Here is a 25,281-nt window from a genome sequence, read left to right as displayed (position 1 = left end):
TTTGAAAATTTGCTATTATACTTCTTAGGCGGTCGACTTCTTTTAGCTTCAAAGCTGCGTAGATAGTGTATCAATAAATCTACACACATTACGTAAAATAACTCTTCCGGCTTAGTTGGATGAATTAGGTAGATTTTTCTATGGGTGAAATATTATTCACTTGTTCTCATGAGCTCTAAACATACTCAATACATTTATCTTTCATCATCTCGAGAATGAAGTGAGCTTTATAAATGTTTCTGCAACTTCAGAGAAGTATGTTACGTAAAAAGTGGTCACGTAACACTTTGTTTAGATCAGCTAAATTTGTATTGATAAGAAACACCATATGGAAGAAGAGCAATTAAAATTCTGTTTAAAACTTACCTCCAAAAAGTTAAAAATGTCTGTGTATAATAAGGGTTTATATACGACACCATTCAAACTATGTTAAACTACGGTAAATGTATTATTAACTATATAAAATAAAAATCTGTATATATTTAAAAAAATATTGTTTCTTTTTTTATCAAAATTGTATTATACTTTTCATTGTTGAATTACAGACATAACAATATAAAAGTTAAATTTGTATTTAATTTTATCTCTAATAATATTATCACTAAAATGTAACTTATGCCCTCCAAAATATCATACTAAAATCCCATGTACCAACAAAATTTAGATCACTATAGTAGATTATACATTTTATATTTTGATATTGGTAAATATTGGTATTTTATTATTTGGGAGGCAAACTTGTAGATTAGTATCTTCTTACAACATTTTACATCTTTATTTTATGTGTATTTCTTTTTGACCTCTTAAGTGTTCTTAGAATTTATTTTTCTCTGCAAATTTACAACTACAAATCATGCTTATCTTTAACGCCAAAGCAACTTGGATTAAAACGACTAAAGGTTGCCAAGTTTTCTTGTACTCCGATATTCAAAGAGTGATCTTGACCGCCTGTAAAAAGTGGAAAACAAACAATATAATACCTCCACTTCACTATTGTGGTCTTGATTGGTAATATATGTAGCATATCAGAACTAGCACTTATAACGGGAAAATAATATATATATATATATAATATATATATATATATATATATATATATATATATATATATATATATATATATATATATATATATAGTTAAGACTATGTTGAATGCCTATTTTGTTTATTAAGTCGTACCGTACTTTTATTAAGAAGGCTATTTCTTGCAGAAGGTTTGTACCGTTATTTAGTTGTATTTCATATAGTACATATTTTCACAACCCTGTTACTCGTTACTGGTTAATATAAGTTACATCCGATGTTCTTGGAACTAAATTCTTTGCGGATTAATAACCTAATTGGCACGCGTATAACTTTTTATTTCGAGAACTTTGTAGCTGACTATCTTGCTGACGGTAAACGTCACGCGCGCCTTTTCCGTACATTTTCGAATTATAAATTAGCCCTTTCATGCGAGAAATCTAATTTTCGATGTAATGTAAAGTAAATTTTGAAATACTAAAGTAACTTACATTGGTTGATGTTTTATTTGGCAGATTAATATTGATAATTGCGTGGTGATGTCCTTATGACGAGACCATGTTGTCATGAATCTTAAATTGTCTCGATAAATGGCTAATACCGTCGTGATTATGTTTTAGGTGAGTTCAACCGAGTCTCTGATTTCAACTTCGATTCACTTATTACAACTTCGAGTGCTTTTAGACTTAGTTTACTAATATTCACTTTTTCTTACTACAGCTGCAATGTCGAGCTAAGATGCTGACGCCCGTGCTTATGAGTCGACATCAACGTGAAGGGAAGTCAATTTTAAATTTTTATAATTATTAAGTTTCGTATGCAAACATCCCATTGAACATTGGAACCATTAGACACTACCCTACGATATCATTTAGTCCATTATGACTTTATTTGGCACCAACGTGGCAATACTTTATTTATTGTTTACATGTAGATGTGGTGATTTTATGTTTATTTAGTAAAATTAAACATATAAGTAAACTTTTGAAATTGAGTATTCATTACTACAACCTCAGCGGTATCTAACCCCGTGTGTTTGGTCTATTTGGTGCAAGGGGGAAAATATAGAACGGGGTGATTATACGGGGAGCGCCACTTCCATTAGCAGAGGGCCTCATCATTGTGGGGAGCTGTTTAGATGATACGAAGAATTGACGGTGGCCGGTAATGGAATATTTAATGGAGTCACTTCATACTAATGGACAATAGAGGCAAACATGTGATTATTTAATAAATCCACATCAATTATTGTTTACAAATACTGTCTAAGTTATCCAGTTGTAGTATAAGCTAGTGAATAAAATAAGTAAATAACATTAATTTATGTGAATATATGCTTTATTTCATGTTCTACTTAAAACAGTATATCTGATTAATAACGAACCAGAGTCTAAGATTTCTAATAATATATACTAATTAATTTTCCGATTGTTCCTAATAACTCAAAACTACTAAGATACCACACCTTACACATTGATTTATCTCACTTTACGCTCTGTTCAGAGAATTATGGTCGCTGAAGGTATAGTAGAGTCGGTGCCCAAAACTATTTCCTACAAAATGCATTAGCCAACTTTTATTTTGTGATGTGGAATGTGGGCGCTAGATCACGCTGAAACCAGTGATGTTGCAGTTCTGTAAAAATATTAAAATACTGCAATCAAAAACAATCCCACAATCTAAAACATATTTCTCTGAATAAAATAAGTCTTATACCATGATAGAGTAGATTAAATTTTGTATAAGAGGTGTTTTTAATATTTAATCTTCTCATAACGGTGGACAGGGTAAACAAGTGATGAAGATGTTAGTACCATAATGCACTTGTGATGGTCAGTGAAAATAAATCTCGTATATAGACCACCACTCCAAGTAGTTTATCCGTCTGGAAAAGAAGGAAGGTGTTAGGTAAAAAAGATAAATTATATAATATAGTATAGATATATGAAGAACTACTTGATTACATGTATCGAGGTAGAGCACTAAGGCTTTACTCAAAAAGTTCTTTTGCTTGTTTGACGACAACCGTCCATAGATACAAAGTGGATATCTTAATGGTCACAGGCTGACGATTAATGGGGATATCAGGACTGTGCACTGTACGGGTACATTTATATATAATATATAATTATTTATATATAATATTTAAGTTTGTTTTTGATCCCTGAATAATATTTGAAAAGGTTTGTAGAGACTTTTGGGACGCCTTGTATATACGTACAACGTATATTATTTCTATAAATATTATAGGATGCTTCCTATATTATTGAATTATTTGTAGGAATATTTTTATTTTTAATTAAGAGAACTGTAAACTTATATAATAGTTGAATTGTAAGATTGTGAGCCTTCCAGCAGTGCTGAATTTCTTGTCAATTCGGGTTCAAGGAATGCTAGAAGCTTCCTTTTGTATGTAGGTATTGAGCACAGGTTACATGTCTGGGTTGGATAGGTACCATTCAACACAGACATTGTTTTGCTCAATTTTGATTGGCCAATGTTAGCTTGATTAGATGGTGGGAGGGACTTCTAGATCCTTCCGGTGGCTTCAACCACGTTTTCAGGGGATTCTTTGCTGTGTGCTCAGAGAGTGTAGACGTATTAAGGTTTAGCCTACTCTTGCCGTTTTGATTTTTCGGGAAGAAGGTTGAGTTTGTTGAGTTGTAAGATTTAAATTTCTTTTCAAAATTTAAAGTACTGTTTCAATTAAGTAATATATAATAGCCATTTCGGTTACTTGGTGAAGTCTTCTGGAGAAGTGCGAGGTACTGTGAAATTTAGGATTTAATATTGAAATAGAAAATTTACTTGATGATATTTTCCTGTTCAATTTGGTTTAATCAGGAATAATCTACTGAAAAAGAAAATTTATTTAATCTTCTGAGATTCTATATATATTTAACTAGTTGCTAAATTTAACATTCAAAGTCAAGCGAACAATTCTGGATAATTCAATGATTTGCAAATTGGAAACTTACAGAAAATAAGTAGTTTGAAATTGATAAATTTTTGACTTTAACTGGTTGGACATTGTCTTGGTTCATATATTATATTGTAATATTACCTTAATTTGTTTAATTTTTATTTTGAGAAGAAGTATTGTTTTATTATTTATATCATTTTATATTTGAAGAAGATTATTTTATTTTGAAGTTTAATGAAGATTTTAATTTTGAGTTTCTGTAGAAAACATTAGCACTGAGAACTAGAAGGATACAATTGTTGAATGACTGACTGATTGTTAATTTTAAGACTGGACTTGTAAAGTTTTGATGAGTTATAAATAAGATTTAATTGAGAATAAAGTAAAAGTAAAGAAAGATAGCTTGGCGTTGCTGTATTATTGATTTCAAATTTTAATTAAAAAATCACTGTTAATTTATACTGAGGTTAATTATTGAATTCCATTGATCTCTCTTATACTAAAACAAAAATAGTTGTAATTAGTTTATAGTAGATAAGCTTACTATAGACACGTTACAAATATATTAATCACTTAGGTAATAATGTGTGGTGAACATGCATAAAATAATATAATACTCGGAATGTTCAGTCTTTCATTTCGAGCGAAGAGGAATAAGAGATAGTACTTAAAAAACGGAAATGGAAATAACGGAAACAGGATTAGATGTAGAGGTAAGTAGCCATCATAGTCTCATTGTTATAATAAATTCTCTATTTATCTCCACTAACCACCAAACGCTCCAAGCTTTATCAATCAACAAACTCCTCTGGAATCATTTTGAAAGTAATAACGCACGTAAAAACAGACCACTAAAAGGTCATTTGTAACAGAATGGATGTATTTTTATGAGCATGCCGCGTTTATTAGTGCGTCCCCATCAAACACATTTCATAGAAAAATATACTTTTAATTAATTTCATCTACGAATGGAACAATATGTTCGATTTACTGTTTACCTTAATCAGTAACATTCAAATGCATCTTTAAGCTTAATGTTTAGCTAAACATCTAATTCAAGTAAAGTTAAATTTCATCATAAGTTTATCAACAGAGCTATTGTAAAGTGTTGCAACTGTATATTTTCTATAATTACTTACATATAGTATACTTGTATAGATATAACCCGGAACTTAATCAGCACGAATAGGCAAACTAGAGCGTACAGTTTACCCAGAGACAAAAGCTTTTATATAGTTTTACATCTTAATCACATGAGTTATTTCTTCCTCCGCTCTTCCAAGAATACACCTTATCAGCCGTTTACGCCACATCTAATCTGTTTTCCAAATTCTATTCTCACATTCCTTCAACTCTTAAATATTAAATGTTAATTACAAGTTTAACCTTTTCTTTACATAATTATGCTTTCCTTCTTTCTTTTCAACAATTTTTTCACCGAATTGGGAACGAATTATTCTATTCCTCGGAGAGAATAAGATTTCATCTAAGTCTTGTCACCTTTTTCCCTGGCCTATTTTCCCGTTCTCGCTCACAATAGACAGACAAGTGCGATCTGATCTTATGCTACCTAGAATTTCCAAGAGAAATATTTTTCTAATAATACACTTCACATCTATATTGTAGTGTCTTATTATTGACGTGACAACGTCTTAAATTAGGTTGCGGCTCGGAGTCACTCATGGAAAAGTGTAACGCCCGGTAACGTTACGATGCCCGTCCAGTGGGTCCGCCGCACGGGATCCGCACGGGATAAAGCAGATAACTGTGGGTCCGCCGCACGGGATAAAGCAGATAACTATGTTTATTCGTGAAAATGTGGAGTGCTTAGATTCGTCATTTACAACAACTACAACAATAAAGGTAAATAATTGTACACTGATATTTCATTATCGTAAATTATGATTGATTGATTAATTGTTAGATTGACACAAAAGTTGAGAAACTGAGTTTATAGGTTATGTCATACTATTGACAAATGTTGATAGTGTTAAGTAAATTATTAGTTTAAATCACTCTGCAATCAATCGTAATTCAGTCGATTGAGAAGAAACAGCGCGTATTGCTAGTCAAACATTTAAAATAACAAATTATAACCTCTAACCTGTCATAACAGTGCGACCAAACAAACGAACTAAACCGACCAATCACCACGCGCGGAATTAGAATTTAACTGTGTTTAGCAAGAATTTCAAATTCCAATTTTAGTAAATGTTTTATTCAACTTTACCATTTACAATAACAAATTTTAATTAATTTCAAATTATGTACAATGTTTTAGTAAACAAAATATATTTCTATAGTTAAAATTTGTGCAATTCTTATTTTCATTCAATTCCTTGTTCCTATTGTGCAATTTAATAATATTCATATCAATAAATATTCTACCGAGAAAAAGACGTTGTCACGTAAAATCTTCGCCCGTAAAACCGACTTTACAGGCAACCATAATTTTTTTTGTACTGTTATCAATCACGTTTTGTAAGTTATAAATCCACCATTTTTTCTTATTACCCAATATTACATATTACTAGTTTACTCCACCATTTTACCTAGTTGTATCCACCAGTTATCATATGCATGAGTTTTTACCTTGGTAAATATAAATTTTATCTTTTAATGGAAGTTTATTTATAGAAATTTGTTTTCATTTGTGTAAATTAAAGAAATATCCAAAATACCTTCATGCTCTTTTAAAATCTTATTCTATTTAAAAGTTTTAGAAAAATATGTTAGTGTTTCATAATAACTCTGTACCATGTACCTTTCTTTTCTAAGCACAAATCCGCAATTATCAATCCGATATGGAATAAAATAATTTATACCTATATAAGGGAGCTTTGCTGTCGTGTTATCCGTTTAATATATCTACATATATGATAGAACGCAATCAAACACTTATTGCAAAGACGATCAGATACACATGGACTGCATTTTTAAATTGTGATCCCCAAAACTAATACCTTTCCTTCTTGCACCAAAATAAGCCTGTGTACTAAGTTTAAAGCCCCTATAACCTAGGCCTGAATATTATAGAGACTGGAGTTCTGATATGTAACGTCACGAGATCCGTCCGTCCGCTCTGCTTCATTAAATATGCTCATAATTGTTAATATTTTATAGTTTTGTTTCGTTATCAAAAATAATATACTACTGTACTTACTAGACAACACTGTACTGGTGGCCCTTGAGGCTAGGAATATCCAGAGGTTGGAAGCTGGCAAAAGCTGGGAGCTCCATAAGTCATGTCAGATGTCGATATCTGTCTGAATCAGGGAGCTTTTAATGACTAAAATGCTTAAGAACTTCCTGGCACCAGGAGCTTCTGAGGTCCTAAAAATACAGTGGAAGGGAACTTCCAGAAAATACCACATGCTTGGAACTTCCAGAGATTGAGATCTATAAGGGGATAATGAAATCTAAACTTAATAATGCCGAGTACTGTAAATCACTAGGACCTTTTTGAGGCCGGAAATCCTACAGACTGGGCGCTACAGCAGGTAGTTGCAATAGTTTGAATTCTGCCAGGGGCCGGGAGCTCCTAGTTCCTGACGGATCATAGAGTCTGTGATCTACTATGTACCGAAAACTCCCATAGTTCAAATACTTCTAGAGATTGGTAGCTGTCAGTGGTCAGGGGCTCCTAGTGCATGAGAGATTTCGCTCCAGTCTTGAAGCTTCAAATAACTGGGAGCTTTCAGAGGCTAAATGTTCACAGACGATTTTAATACACAAACTTTTGGGTTTTAAGAAATCAGCTGGTTGAGTGGTGTACGTTTGAATGGGGCTGGTGTTCACGAACTGCAACGAAGACGTACCTGATCTTGTGGCCAGTGAACCTAAACGTATTTACGTATTTGCTAATGTATTCCTGGTGTTGTTATTTAATATTGTAAAAAAGATGTATGGTGAATTTAGATATTATATAGTTAAATTTTTTGTTAGTAATTAGCAAAAATTGTTGAAGATGGCGCGACTTATGTTTAAAGTAGTGTTATACAGTGACGCTATTTATGTTATATCATTTTACTTACTTAAAATCACTCCTTTCTCGTCTATTGTTTAATTTTGAATAAAGCTGCTCTATTAATGTAGGTTTCCTTCTTCCTATTAAATATCACCATTTCTATTATTCTCTATATTTGGAATCAACAATTAACATAAAATATGATGTAGGAACGTTTATTTCTGAATTATAACTATAGTCTTCGTTTTTATTAAATGTGTGAAAAAGATATAGTAACACAGTAGTTTTATTCAAAATATTCGCATATTGGGTAAACCTCCTGATCGCAGCTTTTGTCATTCCACATGTACCCGTTGTTATTCTTCTCATAAAACTCCAAGCAGTGCTCGTTTCCTCCCAGGTTGTTAGGCTCTAGAATATTCCAATCGCTGAACTCTGGCAGTACTTCTCCAGAAGACATCCAGAGCCAGTCTCCCCCTAAGTTAGTCCCGGATGTCCAGAATTCGTAATTGCGTATCCCTGGAAAAATATTGAGAATGCTTTTGATGAAAACAACTTTAAATTTAATCGATAAAGTAAGAATTTACTCAATAACCTAAATAATAAAGTCAATACAACGGAGTAGAGAAATAACGGACAGAATGTAACAAAATGCTTACAATCCAATTCAACTAAGTAACTAAATCACATATGTTATCATAATACTTTATAAAATCTCATATTATTGTACTTAGTTTGTTTGCAAATGTGATAATCCTGCGATTAACTTGTTACCATCACGGTTACTCATAATACCAATGTAGGAAGTTATATTTCAAGTAAGACTTTCATTTTTATCATTAATTTTGACCTTTTAACTCCAAATAACTAACAGTTGGTGCAAGACGACTATATACCAATGTTCAAGGACCTTTATTTCAAGAGTTATCGCGTAAATGGATTGACAGACATAAAGGTAGAGAGACAAACGAACGGAAACACAACAACTCGATTTTAAGTAGGATCTATTAGGTCAAGAGTAATGGTGATTATCGTAATAGTTAAACTAATCCTTGTTACAAATGTCGCATTAAGTAATTATTAGTTACTTGCGCAATAACCAATGACTAATAAAGCAGTCCTTATTTTTACATACAGTCGAATACGGTGCATGACAAGTCTAATCTTAACACATGGGTGCGATCCTGAAGTCCAGTTTCAAAGTATAAACTATATTCCAATACTTCAGCATTTAATAGAGGACTAAACACATTTAGATTCTAGATAATCTAAGACTAAGGAGTCAATGGATTTCAGTAAGACAGGAAATTTGATTCCCACCTTTAAAATTTTACCAACTTAAGGATAATACTATAAAGTCTGCTGTAAATAGTCTTTTAATTTTACACACAACTATTTCCTCCTTGAGTTACACTAAAGTTTTGATGGATGAAATTGTTGCTAGCATCTTTCAAAATACAGTTTTTTAGAAATTATCCAGGTGTTTTAAAAGTTTCTCAGCAACGCAAAACAGGAGATGGCGTTAGTATATTAATTAAATCAATCATAAGGTAGGCGTTAGAACCTACTGAATAGATTCAAGAGTAAGTCACCCCAGTCCGGTATGTCGGAAAGGGGGCGGATTCTCTCACTTACGGCCTTCATGATCAAATTAACTCACATCGCATTGTTGATAGTTTGTTCTAATACCGGTTTTGTTTTTGTTTACGTTCTTAGCATACAACAAATATATTGTTTTGTTTCCATATTGAACTGGCGTAGAAATGTGTGTTTTAAGTATATCACTTTAATGCAATAATAAAATATTCCATTATTACATCTTACTGTATTTTATACAACTTAAAAAAAAATAAAATTTGTTAAATCCATCCCATAAATTACGCATCAGTTTAAATGGACAAATTCATATCATTTATAATTTGTATCTCATTATTAATAATTTTTAGGCGGTTTCCCTTGAAATATAAAAGCGTTTTTTATAATTTATTAAATTTTCTTTGTTCATACGATATTTGATCAAATGTAAGTATATTTACGAAAATAAATACCTATTACCTGCAGCTGCGCATTTATGTAAATCGAATTCATTAGCCTGCTTGCATAAAGCACTTATGATGTAATATGATGGTGCTTTATGATATTTTTAAACGTAAGTAAGCATACAACAGGTAATTCTTATTGCAGTGTTCTTGGATAAAGGACAGACCCTTATATCAGATGTTTATGTCCTAATTAATAAAATAAAAAAATAGGTCTTACAATCACGCTTTGTTAAAAAATATTTACTTTCCCCCTGGTTATCTACTTCTGGTCTAAGACATTTCCAGTGCCATAGTTGAGACTGCTTTATCGTGCCGATGAAGAAAATATTGTCCCGTATTGTATTGTGTTATTGTCCCATTTACTCCCGATATAAGAGAAAAATTATTACTAAGTTCATGCAACATTTTGAAATAATCGTATATAATAGAGTTTGCCTTATGGAAAACTTTTTTGTTTTTTGGTCCTACATTTATGTTAAGGAATGAATCGTTGAAGCATGTTATTATTCATTCCTCTGCTTTTCTTTTAGCCACTGTAAAAATGCAAAAGCACAATGTCAAGGAAGAAATCAAGTTTTTATTATCCTATCTGCAAATATTCACAGCTTTTTTTAATTAAAGTGGGATTCTGTAATAGTATTTACAAATACAAACTGTATGTAAAGTATTTCCAATACATTAGATGTTTTTTATTCGTAAAATGTTATAGGGTAACTTTGCCTCTATTATCTGCATTGCACTAATGATCAAGCACTGCGTGCTTAAGATGATATGGAATTAATACGATAACACATGTTTTAACCTCTTTTACAAACTTCAGCTTAAACTTCCAAGGAGGCTTAAAAGCCACAAGAGCTGTTCAATGCCATTTACATTTGAATAGTAAAACATAAATATTATTTTTTTCCAAATTGTAAAATTTTTCGGAAAAGATTTTCCAATCTTGTCATCATATACACTTTTTAGACTTAAGCGAATATTTTTAAAGTTAGCTAAGTTGGCCCAGCGGTTCTTTAGATTAGCGCTTAGCAGCACATTTAGTGGTTCATGTTTATAAATAACATAAATGTTACATGGTAATGACGGTTTCATATATTTCAATATTGTCTATAAAATACCATAGTAATACCAGAAAAACAGACCTGCAAATAGGTTTATTATATTTATTAATCCAATTGGTTCATTTTGGATTAAATAAAACTGTAGGGAAAGTTAGAAAAAGCTCATATTTTAATACTAGATAGGCAAAGTTAAAGATGAATAGTTAAAAGAAATATTGATTTTCAAGATGATTTTGAATTTTGTTAAACTTAAAATGAACAATCTGTGCAGCAAATAAAGTCCATAACACAAAATAATACATTAATTAAACTAATATTTATATTAAAAGGAAAGAATCAAGCACGATTTATTAGAAATTATAATATAAATTGGACTTAATAATTATATCAAAACTGTTCTGTCACAATTGGAATAGCATGTACTGAGTGCAAAATGGTGAAGGGAAGGTGTGTTAAGAGGGGAAATTTGGGTATGAGGGCAATGAAAATAAGTAGGACAAAAAGGGAAGAAGGAGTAAGAGACAAAGTAGGGGTAAAAAGAAAGTAAAGGAATGGGAAGGTGGTGTCGGAGGGAGAGTAGCAGTAGGAATGGACGAAGGGTATGAAGATAGAGGAAAAAAGAGGAGAGAGTAATCGATTTTGCAAAAATATCTATTTGACAGAAAAACTGTAACGGGTTACAATACAATGATACTAATATAAAGGAAATCCTACTATCGTTTCCTTACAATACGTATCCTAGACGAATAACTAAGTTTTATATTTTTATTTATAGTCATTTATTTTATATTTATAATTTTTTTTATTTAAAAGCATAATCTACTTTTTTACTTTGAATCATGCTAATTATTTGTTATTTAACGTATTACAAGTCTTACCTGTTTTTCTAATCTCTTCTTTGATCAGTGCATTTTCATCTTTAGTTCCGACAGTAGCCAATCTTCCACCGTGGGTTATGCAGTGAGAAAATGCGGCATAAAAGTTAACCTGCACAGGCAACAAGATTTTTAGCCTTGTATTTACATTTCCACTATTTTAAATGTTAATATTTTTTGCAAACTTATTTTAGCTCAATAAATTAAAGTTAGTAAATATTTGTTTTTTATCGATACATATAAATATAATACACTCCTTTCATGTATTTTCCGTGACTGCCAATCACGCGGCATCAGCGAATAATACGAATAGTTTCTACACTATTTACACTGAATAAAATATGAATGTTTGGAAAATACGCAAGAAAGTTAACTCCCATCACACATATCTCATACAACACATCATGTGCAATGCAATACTGTACATTTAATGGAATAATATAAACAAGCAACTATTTTTCTTACCAGCTACTATATAATTCTAAGTTCATTAAGACTATTAATATTACTGCATTGCGTTATACCTTGATGAACCTCTCCACTTTGTAGACCTTTTTGCCCGGAGGTCTGCTGCCTGTTATTAAACACCTATGAGAATAACGTGCTGTAACAAAATACAATTCTAAATTCTTATTATGTTACTTTAATTTATTAAAAGTATTGCCATGCTAGTATAATAATATTTTACCAGCCATATACAAATGTGCATCTTTGATACGTGTGCTCTTAAAAACAATTCTTATACATAGATAAACTTAGTTATAATATAACATATGGTTATAACAACATATTACATTATAACGATTTTATAACTATAATATGAAACACTAGAGATCTCGCCACTTGGTTTTTCATGAATTTGTTATTTTATTAAATACTTTTTTCCAATAACCATTAACATGTACTGCTGAAGAGTGAAAGATGAGCAATTTAAATTAACTAGCTAATTAATAAAGTACGTTTTATTACTAGTCTCGAAAGTTATGTACTGCGGGATGAGATTGTATTTAGGAAGTAGCTATCGATCCCCGTAACAGAATGGTTTACACAAATATTGAAAGATACGTTTCATCAAATGCAAAGAAGCATATAAAATCGTTTAAAAAATTAATTTATATTTCAGAGGCTTGTAGTTTTTTTGCATAATGAAAAGTAACACTATTTTATAATTCACTTTTGCGTTAAAATCAACCAATTTATCATATGACTATCAAAACAAATAACGGAATAACAGTGATTGTTTGGAAAGTAATGTTAGGAAAAGAGAAAATCAGCGGACTAAGCTATAAAATACGATGACTTTTGCAGATCTCAAGGGTAATGTAAAGTAGCACATTACCACACAAAGGGGTATAAATTTGAAACACTATAAGTTAAATAGCTAATAACCAATGATTTTTCTTAAAAAAGTTGTTGTTAAAGCCTATAATCTCAACAGTATAGAGTCCATGATTCCAATAGCATATATCCGCAAATTACATATGACACAGAGTCCAAAAACTATGGTACATGGAGACCAAAACTTAAAGTTTCAATTTCATCAAAAATATATACAACCTGGAACGCTTTAAGAGTGTAAACTTAATCCTAGAATTTGGAGCTACTTTTTCCGAAATCAACAACTCCAACTTCAATTTCTCTGCTCAGCATTATTTAAATAACTCAGGATATGTGATATGTGCTAAGTGTAAATAAAACTTGGTAACAAATGGAGCCTATGCGTAACATGCGAACATCCAAAAAAACCTTTCTGGCAATTACATTTATGAGTTTTATATTAATCCTTATGTGGAACAATATCGATTTCACATTTCTAGACAAAAGTCATTATTTTGTTTTTTATCCAGGTTACTTAACTTGGGTAGGTAAGTACTTTATTCTGAGTATAAAAGTTACGTGTTAAACGATTCCAGAAATATACCTACTATATCATTATTATATGCTTGGTTGGTTTTTGCTACAAATTTTACCGCAAAGATTCCCTTTGTTTAATTTGAATTCCAATACTTGGATTGTCTATAAGAATTTTTTTTTTGTAAAGTAATGTGATTAGAGATACCTTTATCTTTACAGCCAATGATGGGGTTGCCAGAGAACCCAGGCATGCAGGTACAGTACGGTACATGATCGTGGACCTCGCAGGTAGCATTGTCGCTGCAAAGACCAGAACATGGGTCCTTACATTTTCCGTTGACACATGCCATCAGTTTGTCACAGTTATTGTTGTTATTACACTGATCAACTGACCCTGAAACACATTAAATAACTGTTATTTACATTATACACTGCATTCCCAGTAGGGTTCACTTCGCCGTTTTGATACCTGCCCGTAGAATCTATATTGAAAACAGCGCGAAAATGTGTTACTTAAATCTGCCGCTACTCCATTAATATCCGGGAGCGATACATCACTAACCCGAAACGTCGAAATATTGATCGATGAGTCTATGTTATTGACGAGGAAGTCTATTGAAGTGCATGGTTGATGATCATCGTCCACCGCCAGCACGATCAGCTGCCCCGCACCTCCTGATAAACTGCTATGCCCTAAACCAATTAACGTTTAAAAATTCAAATGATCCATGTTTTAACATATGTTAATTTGGTCAATTGACATATTTACTTCATTTTTTTGGCCTTCACCTAGAATTACGGATTAAGATGGATCTGAAATGTACATTGTTCATTTAAAAAATGCACAAGTGTTCACAGGTTTTCTTGTTTGTTTAATGGATCCCCTTTTGTGACCGAACTCTTACAGGTTTTAGTATAAAATTCTCGTTGAATTTTAATATTATTTGATAGTCTATCATTGCCTTTCATCAATAAATATTCAATTCAATAATTTGTAATATTAGCCAACGAGTGTTTTTTTTTTTTTTTTCATTTAAACAATAACAATTATTAATAATCAGAAAAAAGTTATCCCACTAATATTATAAATGCAAAAGTTTGAATGTTTGGATATTTGGATGTTTAGATGTTTGGAGGTTTGTCCTTGAATCACGCTGACACTGCTATACTGCTATTTGGAACAGGTATAGCTTTTGGTCTGAGTTAACATTTAGAGGGCTTTTTACCACCCACAACACACTCATTTCACCAAAAAAGGTCGAATTCAAATTGAAAAATTAGTTTGTTTACATTCGAATGTTATGGACGATTCATTTTTTCCCTGTCAACAGTCCAAAAAACAAGGTAACGCAAAACTTTAATAACGATGATTTTGGAATGTTGCATATCCTTAATTTAACCTTAAGGATTCCCCCCTTATACCGGAAGTACATAAGAAGTAGGTAGGACTTCCCCCTAGGTCGTAACAGGCTTTTCAGTCCTAGCAAACTCAACTATGCCAACACGATTTTGACCACAATAGATTTCCGAGAACTATATAATCGAATTTATATAGTATTTTAATCGAGGAAATATGGCAAGCTAACCTGTGACATAGTAGGTAAGTGAATTTAAACGGTCTTAAGTAGGCACTAGGTTCCTAGACCTAGGATCTCGGTCCTATGTAAGTGTATATATATATTTTTTTTTTCTTCGTCAAAACAACAAGGGAAACTCTATTATGGAACTGGAAATATCTTAGACCTGAAATATATGACAAGGACTGAAAATATACGCTTTTTGACCAAAGTAAGTTAACAAGTAAACTTACGTTTTAAAATGTTTGTACTACTCCCATCACATTACATCATAATTCCTGTTTATAAGGACTTCGGTTCTAAAAATAGCGTACAAAGCCGTGGGTAACAGCTAGTATATTATATGTACAATAAGTGTTATGTGGAGAAGTTATTTTCACTATCGTACTCCGAAATGAAGCAAACGTAAATGTTGGGTAATTTATGTTAGAATTGTAATATGTTTTGCCGTTTAGTGTTTTGTGTAGTTCTCAGAAGAAGAAAGTTAAACTAATTTGGAGTTTGGATTTTATTTTGTCAATTTTTTTTGTCCGGTTAGTGTTTGAGGAAAAAGTAATTTCTATTTTGAATTTGTTTATTTAATTTTATTTAATTTGGATTAAATACACTTCCCGATATAAATTTATTTAGTGTTCCACAAAGATCATTACTTGAGGCCATGTTAGTCCTTTTTTGTATGAAGTGTTATTAACGTGTTATATTATTAATGTAAAATTAAGGGTCAAAACAATTATTATATTTATTTTTAAAGAAAACTAAATTAAATTCAATACAATATTGCCACATAAATAATTATATCCTCACAACTTGATAAGATACTATTTTGACGCGCATTCGGTCACCCGGTTCGTTAGAGCGGTTGAATGTATCTTTGCTTTGTAATTTTTATCATATATTAAAGTGTTTCTTACATCTGTTCTAGTATATACATGTTCTTTCATATATATTTAAATTACCGATTTAGGTTTACACTTGACCGTGTGTGATATGGTGATATGAGATGAGTGGTAGAGAAGATTTCAGTCTCAATCCCTTTTCATACTGCAAACCACCGGCCGTAATTGATAGTGATCTTTTGGATGATATTTATCACGTTCATAAGAAAAACTGAAGTAAAATAATCAAATTGAAAACTCTTTGCCTTGCACATATTTGTAATGTAGTGTAGATTTGATCTTACCAAGGTGTTTTGACAGAATATTTGACCCAATATATCCTCACAAAAACAACTTTGAGAGTTTTTACATGTTTTTTTTATGGGACTTGAATTGCTGAATTTATCTGGTCTCTATTGTCTTGATAAATCCCACAAAATCCGACCAATATTTGGTCAATATCAAGGAATATTGTGCGATTAATACGGGAGGATCCTAAGGGCTACAGGAGAGAGGGAGAGTATCGCACCAACATTGGCAGGTATACAGTTCTAGCATTACAAATTGGAGTGATAGTGGGAGTAGCCCATATAACTGCAAATGTAATTTATATCTTAGATTGATATCTCATCACATAGTCTACTGAATATACAAAGTAAAGTAAAGTAAATAAGTAAGTAAGTAATATATCTTGGTATTATTTCGTCAGACATTAATGCCTACGATAAAATACCGATTCATTGTATTTAAATATATTAAATGTCAACAGTTCTAATAAAAATGCTTTCCAATTTCATGTTGTCTGGTAAAATAACACATAAATGGTTTTCTATAATGACTCAAAAATACTGTTTCTTCTATGTTTTAATAGCATCGTGTCTCTCCAAGTTTCATTTGCTTTGTAACGTATTCGTGAGAATCACTTAAATTATAGTACATATTATAAAGACCATATTATATGAAAGCTAAATTCTGAAAATTTAATATATCATGATGCAGCACCGATTAAACACATTTGCTGTTGTTAGATCGTACTGTTATAAGAGTAATTGTGGTTCAGCTAGTGCTCGTTCATCTCAGGATATTACACGATCTTCTTGTAATAATACAAGATCTTCTCCCTATCTTGTTAATTAATATTCCTCTCGTATACTCTGTACAACTGATAGACATACTAATATAAATGTGATTTGGTACATACGTTGTCCTTTGTCTTATATTTATTTTGAATAAGAAAGAAACACCTGACTTGTTAGAAGTTGCATCAGAAATTATGTTGTCAGAGAAACCTATTTATACACATATCAAAAAGCGTTTAACATGTGTTTTAATTTCTAACAAGGTAGCTCTTTTTTATTTCCAATTGTTTAAGCTTGTATTTGAGTAATTATTTGCTTCCATTATACAGGCTTATTTATGTAGGTTAAGCCGTCTATAAAGACTTATTTCTTAGTATTAAAGTCACACATACAATTATTAGTATTAGAAAATATTTACTTAATTAATAGATAATCTCTTCTTCAGTTACCTTGTCCTTGACAGCCAGTAAAAGGGTTGCCAGAGAAGCCAGGCTTGCAGTCACAGTACGGTACATGGTCCCGGACCTCGCAGGTTGTATTGCCCTGGCAGGGACCAGGACATGGGTCCTGACATTTTCCATCGATACATGCCAGTAGATTATCACAAGGACTGTTATTATTACATTGATTAACGGGGACTGCAACAGTATAAAAATAACTAGATGTTTCTTAGAGGAGACAACGGATTATCCAGCGATATATACAGGTATAATACTATATTATATAAGATATCATTTTAATTTTCAAGAATGGCTCATTTATTTATTTCATAAATTTATATTGGTTATTTTATATAAGAATATACATTTTAGTTGAAAACTTCATGTACACGTCTAATCTTATAATGGAACAATGGTGTCCCTTCGTTTATTTTGTTTTAAAGATTCATCTTAAGTTATATCAACAAACTTTTTATTTCGAAATAAAGCTGTTTCATTTAGTTACATATAAATAATGATCTTTTACTTTTGAAATTAGAGCTGATTTCAGTTTAATAATTAATCAATTTTACAAACGGTCTTATTAAATTTAATGAAACATGGTTGTGAAAGCATTGGTTTTGCATTAAAAGGAAAGATGACCAATAGTATTTACTATTGATGACTATTTTCAAAGTAATTTCTCATGCGTAAAAAAAAGGATATTGGGAGCAGATTTATTTCTTCTTCAGTTACCTTGCTCTTGACAGCCAGTGAAAGGGTTGCCAGAGAAGCCAGGCTTGCAGGCACAGTACGGTACATGGTCGTGGACTTCGCAGATCGTATTTCCGTGGCAGGGACCAGGACATGGGTCCTGACATTTTCCATCAATACATACCAGTAGAGTATCACAATAATTGTTATTATTACATTGATTAACGGGGACTGCAACAGTATAAAAATAACTATCAGATGTTTCTTAGAGGAGACAACAGATATACCAGCGATATACATATATATATATATATATATATATATATATATATATATATATATATATATTGAAATTTTCAGATGTAAAGGTATGTTGAGTTATACCTCATTTTAAAGGTATTTATACACTGGTTATTTTGATACATAAAGTTTGATCCTATCCTGCCGCTTATGTACAGGGGACACCAAAACGTTAAAAAATCAGGGGTTTGTGGGTAAACTTATTGTAACTACCTGCACAAATGTAGAGAGACGATATTTTGATTCAAATCTAATAATGAGACGGCTTCTCGAAAAATATCATCAAATGCCACCCTACCCCAAAATTTACACATTTTAAAAATACATAGGATTTTTAAATACTTAAAAGCCCCAATCTAAAAAAAATCAAATAGCCACCTAGGTTGTGTTGTAAATAATTAAAAAGGTCTTTAAAAAATAAACATTTTCTACATTTAAAGTTTGTCTCTATCTCCAATGGTTTCAAAACTGTAGTACAAAAATAGATTTTTTATTAATATTACTCAATGTATTAATTATAAAAGTCATTCTTTATACATTTTTTTGAAAACTTCATGTACACGTTTGTCTAATATTATAATAGAACAATGATGTACTTCGTTTATTCTGTTTTAAATTTTCATCTTAAGTTATATCAATTAAATTTTTATTTAGAAATTATATTTTTTTATTTAGTTACATGAAAAATTATCTTTTACTTAAGAAATTAGAGCTAATTTAAGTTTACAATTTAATTAAAGGTACACACGGTATTATTAAATTTAAAGAAACTCGGTTGTGAAGGGATTGGTTTTGCATTAAAAGGAAAGATGACAAATAGTTATTTTATTTTATTATGTGATAAAACTTATTATTTATGTATTCTGGTTGAAATTTAAATTTCTTTTATTTTAATATCCGGTTCTAAACTTGATGACTATTATATCCTACTATATATCCTACTATTGCAATATTTTCAAAGTAATTTCTTACATATATCCTACTATTGCAATATTTTCAAAGTAATTTCTTGTGCGTAACAAAAATAATATTGGGAGTAGATTTATTTCATCTTCAATTACCTTGCTCTTGACAGCCAGTGAAAGGGTTGCCAGAGAAGCCAGGCTTGCAGACACAGTACGGTACATGGTCGTGGACTTCGCAGATCGTATTTCCGTGGCAGGGACCAGGACATGGGTCCTGACATTTTCCATCGATACATGCCAGTAGATCATCACAATAATTGTTATTATTACACTGATTAACTGCAACAAGATAATAATGACTATCCAGTGTTCCTTAGAACAGGCAACGGATTTGCCAATGATATTTATATTCGGTTTAATTTAATTAACATGACTATATCGATACAATGAGTACTTTGTAATTTTAAAATAAAGAGATTTATTATTATTATATTTGTAAGCAACTGTTTCTATTCTTTAAATTCAACAAAAGCATTAACCCTTGCCTTTGGAAAACCTAATTCTAGTTCAAAACTATATTATCATTTATTATAAATTAATATTTTTAATAATATCATAAAAAGAATACTCGGAGTATATTTGTTCCATCTTCAGTTACCTTTCTCTTCACAGCCAGTGTAAGGGTTGCCAGAGAAGCCAGGGTTGCAGCTACAGAACGGTACATGTTCGAGGACCACGCAGAATGTATTTCCGTAGCAGGGACCAGGACACGGATTCTGACATTTTCCAGCGATACATGCCAGTTCCTTAATGCATCCATGGTTATCAGCACAAGCTTCATCTGCAACTGCAACACCTAAAACAAGGATTACTTTATATTTCTTTACTAGCTCTTACGCGTGGTTTTGCACGCAATTTTTAAAAGTAAAGTCCGTATCCTATTAAATTAATAAAGCATTTATCATATAATATGATGGTACTCTGTGATATGTTATCAAACAAAAGTAAACATACATTATGTATATATTATATCAATGTTCATGGTAAAGAAGAGCATGGTAAACACATAAGACTGAGACATCTACTTCGGTCGAACAGCGTCTATTTCAGGCCGTTTAGATTCACTTCCGCTTCAATTTATTTACGGTATCAAATTTGTGTTTGCCTTATTGTCACGATCAAGAAAATATCTACGTATAATGATCTCAGAAACCTACACCTATACTAACCCTATAAACAAGAGTGCTCTATATTATTATTATATCATACTGTTTTAAGGGAACTTGTGGATCAGCTAGTGCTCATTAACCTCAGGATATTAGCCCTTTAAAGAACTCAATCTTGTTAATAAATATTCCTCTCGTATACTCTATACAACTGATAGACTTATTAATATAAATGTGTTATGATACACATGTTGTCCCTTGGTCTTATATTTATTGTGAATAAGAAAGAAACAACTGACTTGTTAGAAGTTACATAATAAACTATATTGCCTCAGAAACCGATTTATACTAACATTTAAGAAGCATTTAACACGTGTGTAAAATTCTGACCAGGTGCCTCTTCTTTTATTTCCAATTGTTTAAGCTTGTACCCGAGTAATTATTTTTATTCTATTATGAAGGTTGTTTATGTAGGTTAAGCCGTCTTTAAAAACTTATTTCTTAGTATTAAAGTCACACATAAAATTATTCGTATTAGAAAACATAAATATTCGTATTTACTTAATTAATAGATAATCTCTTCTTCAGTTACCTTGTCCTTGACAGCCAGTGACAGGGTTGCCAGAGAAGCCAGGCTTGCAGACACAGTGCGGTACATGGTCCCGGACCTCGCAGGTTGTATTGCCCTGGCAGGGACCAGGACATGGGTCCTGACATTTTCCATCGATACATGCCAGTAGATTATCACAAGGAGTGTTATTATTACATTGATTAACGGGGACTGCAACGGGACAGAAATAACTATTAGATTTATTATTATATAACATATTAATTGAATTTTTGAAGAATGGCTCATTTATTTATTTAATAAATTTATATTGGTTATATATAAGAATATATACATTTTTGTTGAAAACTTCATGTACACGTTTGACTAATCTTATAATGGAACAATGATGTTCTTCGTTTATTATTTTAAGTTTCATCTTAAGTTATATCAACTAGCTTTTTATTTCGAAATAAAATTTTTTAATTTAGTTACATATAAAATGATCTTTTACTTTTAAAATTAGAGCTTATTTCAGTTTAAAATTTAATCAGCTACACGCGGTATTTTTGAATTTAAAGACACAAGATTGTGAAAGCATTGGTTTTGCATTAAATGAAAGATGACCAATATTAATTTAATTTTTAAATGTGATAAAATTTATTATTTATGAATTCTGGTTTGGAATTTAAATTTATTTTGTTTTAATACCCAGTTCTAAACTACTATCCTACTATTGCACTATTTTCAAAGTAATTTCCCGTGAGTTACATGGGGATTAGATTTATTTCATCTTCAGTTACCTTTCTCTTCACAGCCAGTGTGAGGGTTGCCAGAGAAGCCAGGCTTGCAGCTACAGGACGGTACATGTTCGAGTACCTCGCAGATCGTATTTCCGTAGCAGGGACCAGGACACGGATTCAGACATATTCCTTCGATACATGCCAGTTGCTTAATACAACCATCGTTATCAGCACAAACTTCATCTGCAACTGCAACACAGAAAACAAGGATTATTTTATATTCCTTTACTAGCTGTTACCCATGGTTTAGCGCGCAATTTTTAAAACTGAAGTCCGTAGCCTATTTCGTTAATAAATCACTTGTGATATAATATGATGGTACTCTGTGATATGTTTTCAAATGAAAGTAAACACACATTATTTATATATTATTTCAATTTTCATAGTAAAGAGGATCATGGTAAACACATAAGACTGAGACACGTACTTCAGTCAAACAGCGTCTATTTCAGGCCGTTCATATTCACTTCCGCTTCAATTTATTTACGGTGTCAAATTGTGTTTGCTTTATTGTCACGATCAAGAAAATATTTACATATAACGATCTCAGAAATCTAAATCGATTAAAAAGAGTTTACTTATAACTCTTCAAATTTTTTCCGCGCATTCCTACGTACTCTTCTATTGATTAATTACAAATGTGTTCATGAATGGTTTTCTTAAGAAAGTTTTGCAACCTTTGAGGCCAGGATCCTTTCTTTTTTTTAGATTTGTCAAGTAATCGGCTACGCATACTATCAATAAAGCCTCAGGGATACGGTTTATAAATGTGTATAATAGTTATATATGTACTATATACATACATACATACATACATATATATATATATATATATATATATATATATATATATATAAAGTTCAAGTTTATACCCATTTATTCAGATATATGCATTTCACAACTATATACCACCCCAAGGCACCTTGCACGGTGCGTGTGAGAATCAATGGGAATATGCAGATATTGAATTCTAAATAGTGTATGGAACATTATTGGTCGCATTTCAACGATTTAAATTGTGAAAATCTTCACAAATTTATGTATACTATGTTTATTTGTTCATGGGGTAACAGAAGAGGTAAGAGATATAGCTCTTTATTTTTAAACAGAAGTGTGCTAAATAATGGGCCCTAAAGTATGTTGAATTGTTTAAAAAATCCAGGTGCCGATGGGATTTTCCTGTTTTCTTGCATGAAAGTGCGGACTTGGTGACTAGCCTAGCGACAGGAGGACCCACCTCACCTTAGACGACATCTAGGGTTATTTTTATTCCGAAGCCAGGTAAATCCTCCCATGATGTTGTAAAGGCTTATAGACCCACTAGCTGTTACCCGCAGCTTCGCACGCAGTTTTAGAACCGAAGTCCTTATAAAAAGCAATTATGGTGTAATATGATGGGAGTCCTACAAAAACATTTTAAAACGTAAGTAGGCATACATCAGGTAGATATTATTAAGTTCATAGTAAATAGTATCAGAGTTTAACTTAATTATTATATTATTTTTGGCACGTATAGGAGCATTTCTGGTTCTAAATAATTATATACATAACGTCACAGCTGAATCTGCCTTGTAATCCCGATCAAGAAAACACAAATCTCGGATCACACAGGTCGCGGAAACTTACTTTGGTCAAAAAGCGTATATTTCCAGTCCTTGTCATATATTTCAGGTCTAAGTTATTTCCAGTTCGATAGTAGAGTTTGCCTTGTTGTTCTAACGAAGAAAAAAAAAATATATATATATATATATATACTTACATAGGACCGAGATCCTAGGTCTAGGAACCTAGTGCCTACTTAAGACCGTTTAAATTCACTTACCTACTATGTCACAGGTTAGCTTGCCATATTGCCTCGATTAAAATACTATATACGTTCGATTATATAGTTCTCGGAAATCTATTTTGGTCAAAATCGTGTTGGCATAGTTGAGTTTGCTATGACTGAAAAGCGTATTACGACCTAGGGGGAAGTCCTACCTACTTCTTATGAACTTCCGGTATAAGGGGTAATCCTTAAGGTTAAATTAAGGTTATGCAACATTCCAAAATAATCGTTATTAAAGTTTTGCGTTACACTTTTTTTGGACTGTAGCCAGGGAAAGAATGAATCGTTAAGGTATGTTAGTATTCATTTCTCTGTTTTTCCGTAAGCCATTGTTAAAATGTAATATCATAATGTCAAGGAAGCCCACCAGTCTAAAGTAACTTATGTAAAAACATTTATAACTTTGTTCATTAAGGTTAGTTTTAAGATTAGTATTTAATGTATTAGATGATTTTAATTCGTCACTGGCGCAATCTGGAGTAAAATTTATATATTAATGTTTTTATTACTATCTTCATTACACTACCGATCAAGCACTGTATTATTGATAAAATTTTAATGTAAACAGATGTTTCAGAAAGTTTGTCGAATTATAGCTGTCAACAGCTGTTTAGTGCCAGTTTAATTTGAATTATGAAGCGTTATTACGTTTCGTTCTTATCATAACATTCGAGTGATGAGTGAGCGCTCAAAGAGTAAATATCGTATCGGTGCGTGCTCCTGTTACTGTGCATTTCAAGTGTGTGTTTGAACATAACCTATAAACTAGATTCAACCCGTTACTGTTACGACTTTAATGTATTTCCATACAGTTAAGTGTTTATTTAGAGAGCTAATTAATCATGTCTAGCAGTGGAATTTGCGTAAAAGCTATTGGCTCAAAACTAAAATTGCAGTGCAACGATTGTTATCGTGATTTTCATGCTTCGTGTCTGAAGTACATCAAGGCTGATGTGGAGTGTGTGACCACAGACCAGCCGGTGTGGTGGTGCACGGACTGTACGGCTACACGACGCAGAAGTATGTCGTTCGAATCTGAAGTTGCTGATGGTAAGCTTTCTCTGGAGGATATAGTGAAGGTTGTATCAGAAATAAGGGAAGCACAAAAAAGTTCTGAAAAAGGTTACAATGACGCGTTTGACTGACTGGAATCACAGTTAGTGGAAAATACAAAAGCTCTTAAAGCCCAGAATGACAATAATGAGAGATTAAATAAACTAATAGAAACTCTGGTGACAGAAAATAATCGGCTAAAAAAGAAGGTGAACGAGTTCGAAATGCGAGTGGAGGACATGGAGCAATACTCCAGAAGTAACTGTCTGG

The 25,281-nt window shown here is 31.8% G+C and overlaps 1 protein-coding gene across 4 annotated transcripts in view; it reads right to left on the bottom strand.

Moving 5' to 3' along the window:
* Positions 1–8,112: 8,112 nt before the first annotated feature.
* LOC124354278 (fibropellin-1-like) overlaps positions 8,113–25,281 on the bottom strand; it is a 28,186-nt gene continuing 11,017 nt past the window's right edge. For 2 of the 4 annotated variants that reach the window (XM_046804611.1, XM_046804612.1), the window contains exons 3-12: positions 22,131–22,319; positions 21,373–21,561; positions 20,273–20,470; positions 19,771–19,953; positions 18,452–18,640; positions 17,726–17,914; positions 13,951–14,139; positions 12,416–12,495; positions 11,895–12,003; positions 8,113–8,432 (exon numbers count right to left, since the gene is read on the bottom strand). In XM_046804611.1, coding sequence (XP_046660567.1) covers positions 8,200–8,432; positions 11,895–12,003; positions 12,416–12,495; positions 13,951–14,139; positions 17,726–17,914; positions 18,452–18,640; positions 19,771–19,953; positions 20,273–20,470; positions 21,373–21,561; positions 22,131–22,319 — 1,748 coding nt within the window. In that variant the 3' untranslated portion in view covers positions 8,113–8,199. The remainder of the gene's footprint in view (positions 8,433–11,894; positions 12,004–12,415; positions 12,496–13,950; positions 14,140–17,725; positions 17,915–18,451; positions 18,641–19,770; positions 19,954–20,272; positions 20,471–21,372; positions 21,562–22,130; positions 22,320–25,281) is intronic. The other 2 variants (XM_046804613.1, XM_046804614.1) reach the window with 2 other exon arrangements.

Source organism: Homalodisca vitripennis, chromosome 2 (assembly GCF_021130785.1).
Source record: "Homalodisca vitripennis isolate AUS2020 chromosome 2, UT_GWSS_2.1, whole genome shotgun sequence".
NCBI lineage: Eukaryota > Metazoa > Arthropoda > Insecta > Hemiptera > Cicadellidae > Homalodisca > Homalodisca vitripennis.
This window is presented reverse-complemented; position numbering and strand designations above follow the sequence as displayed.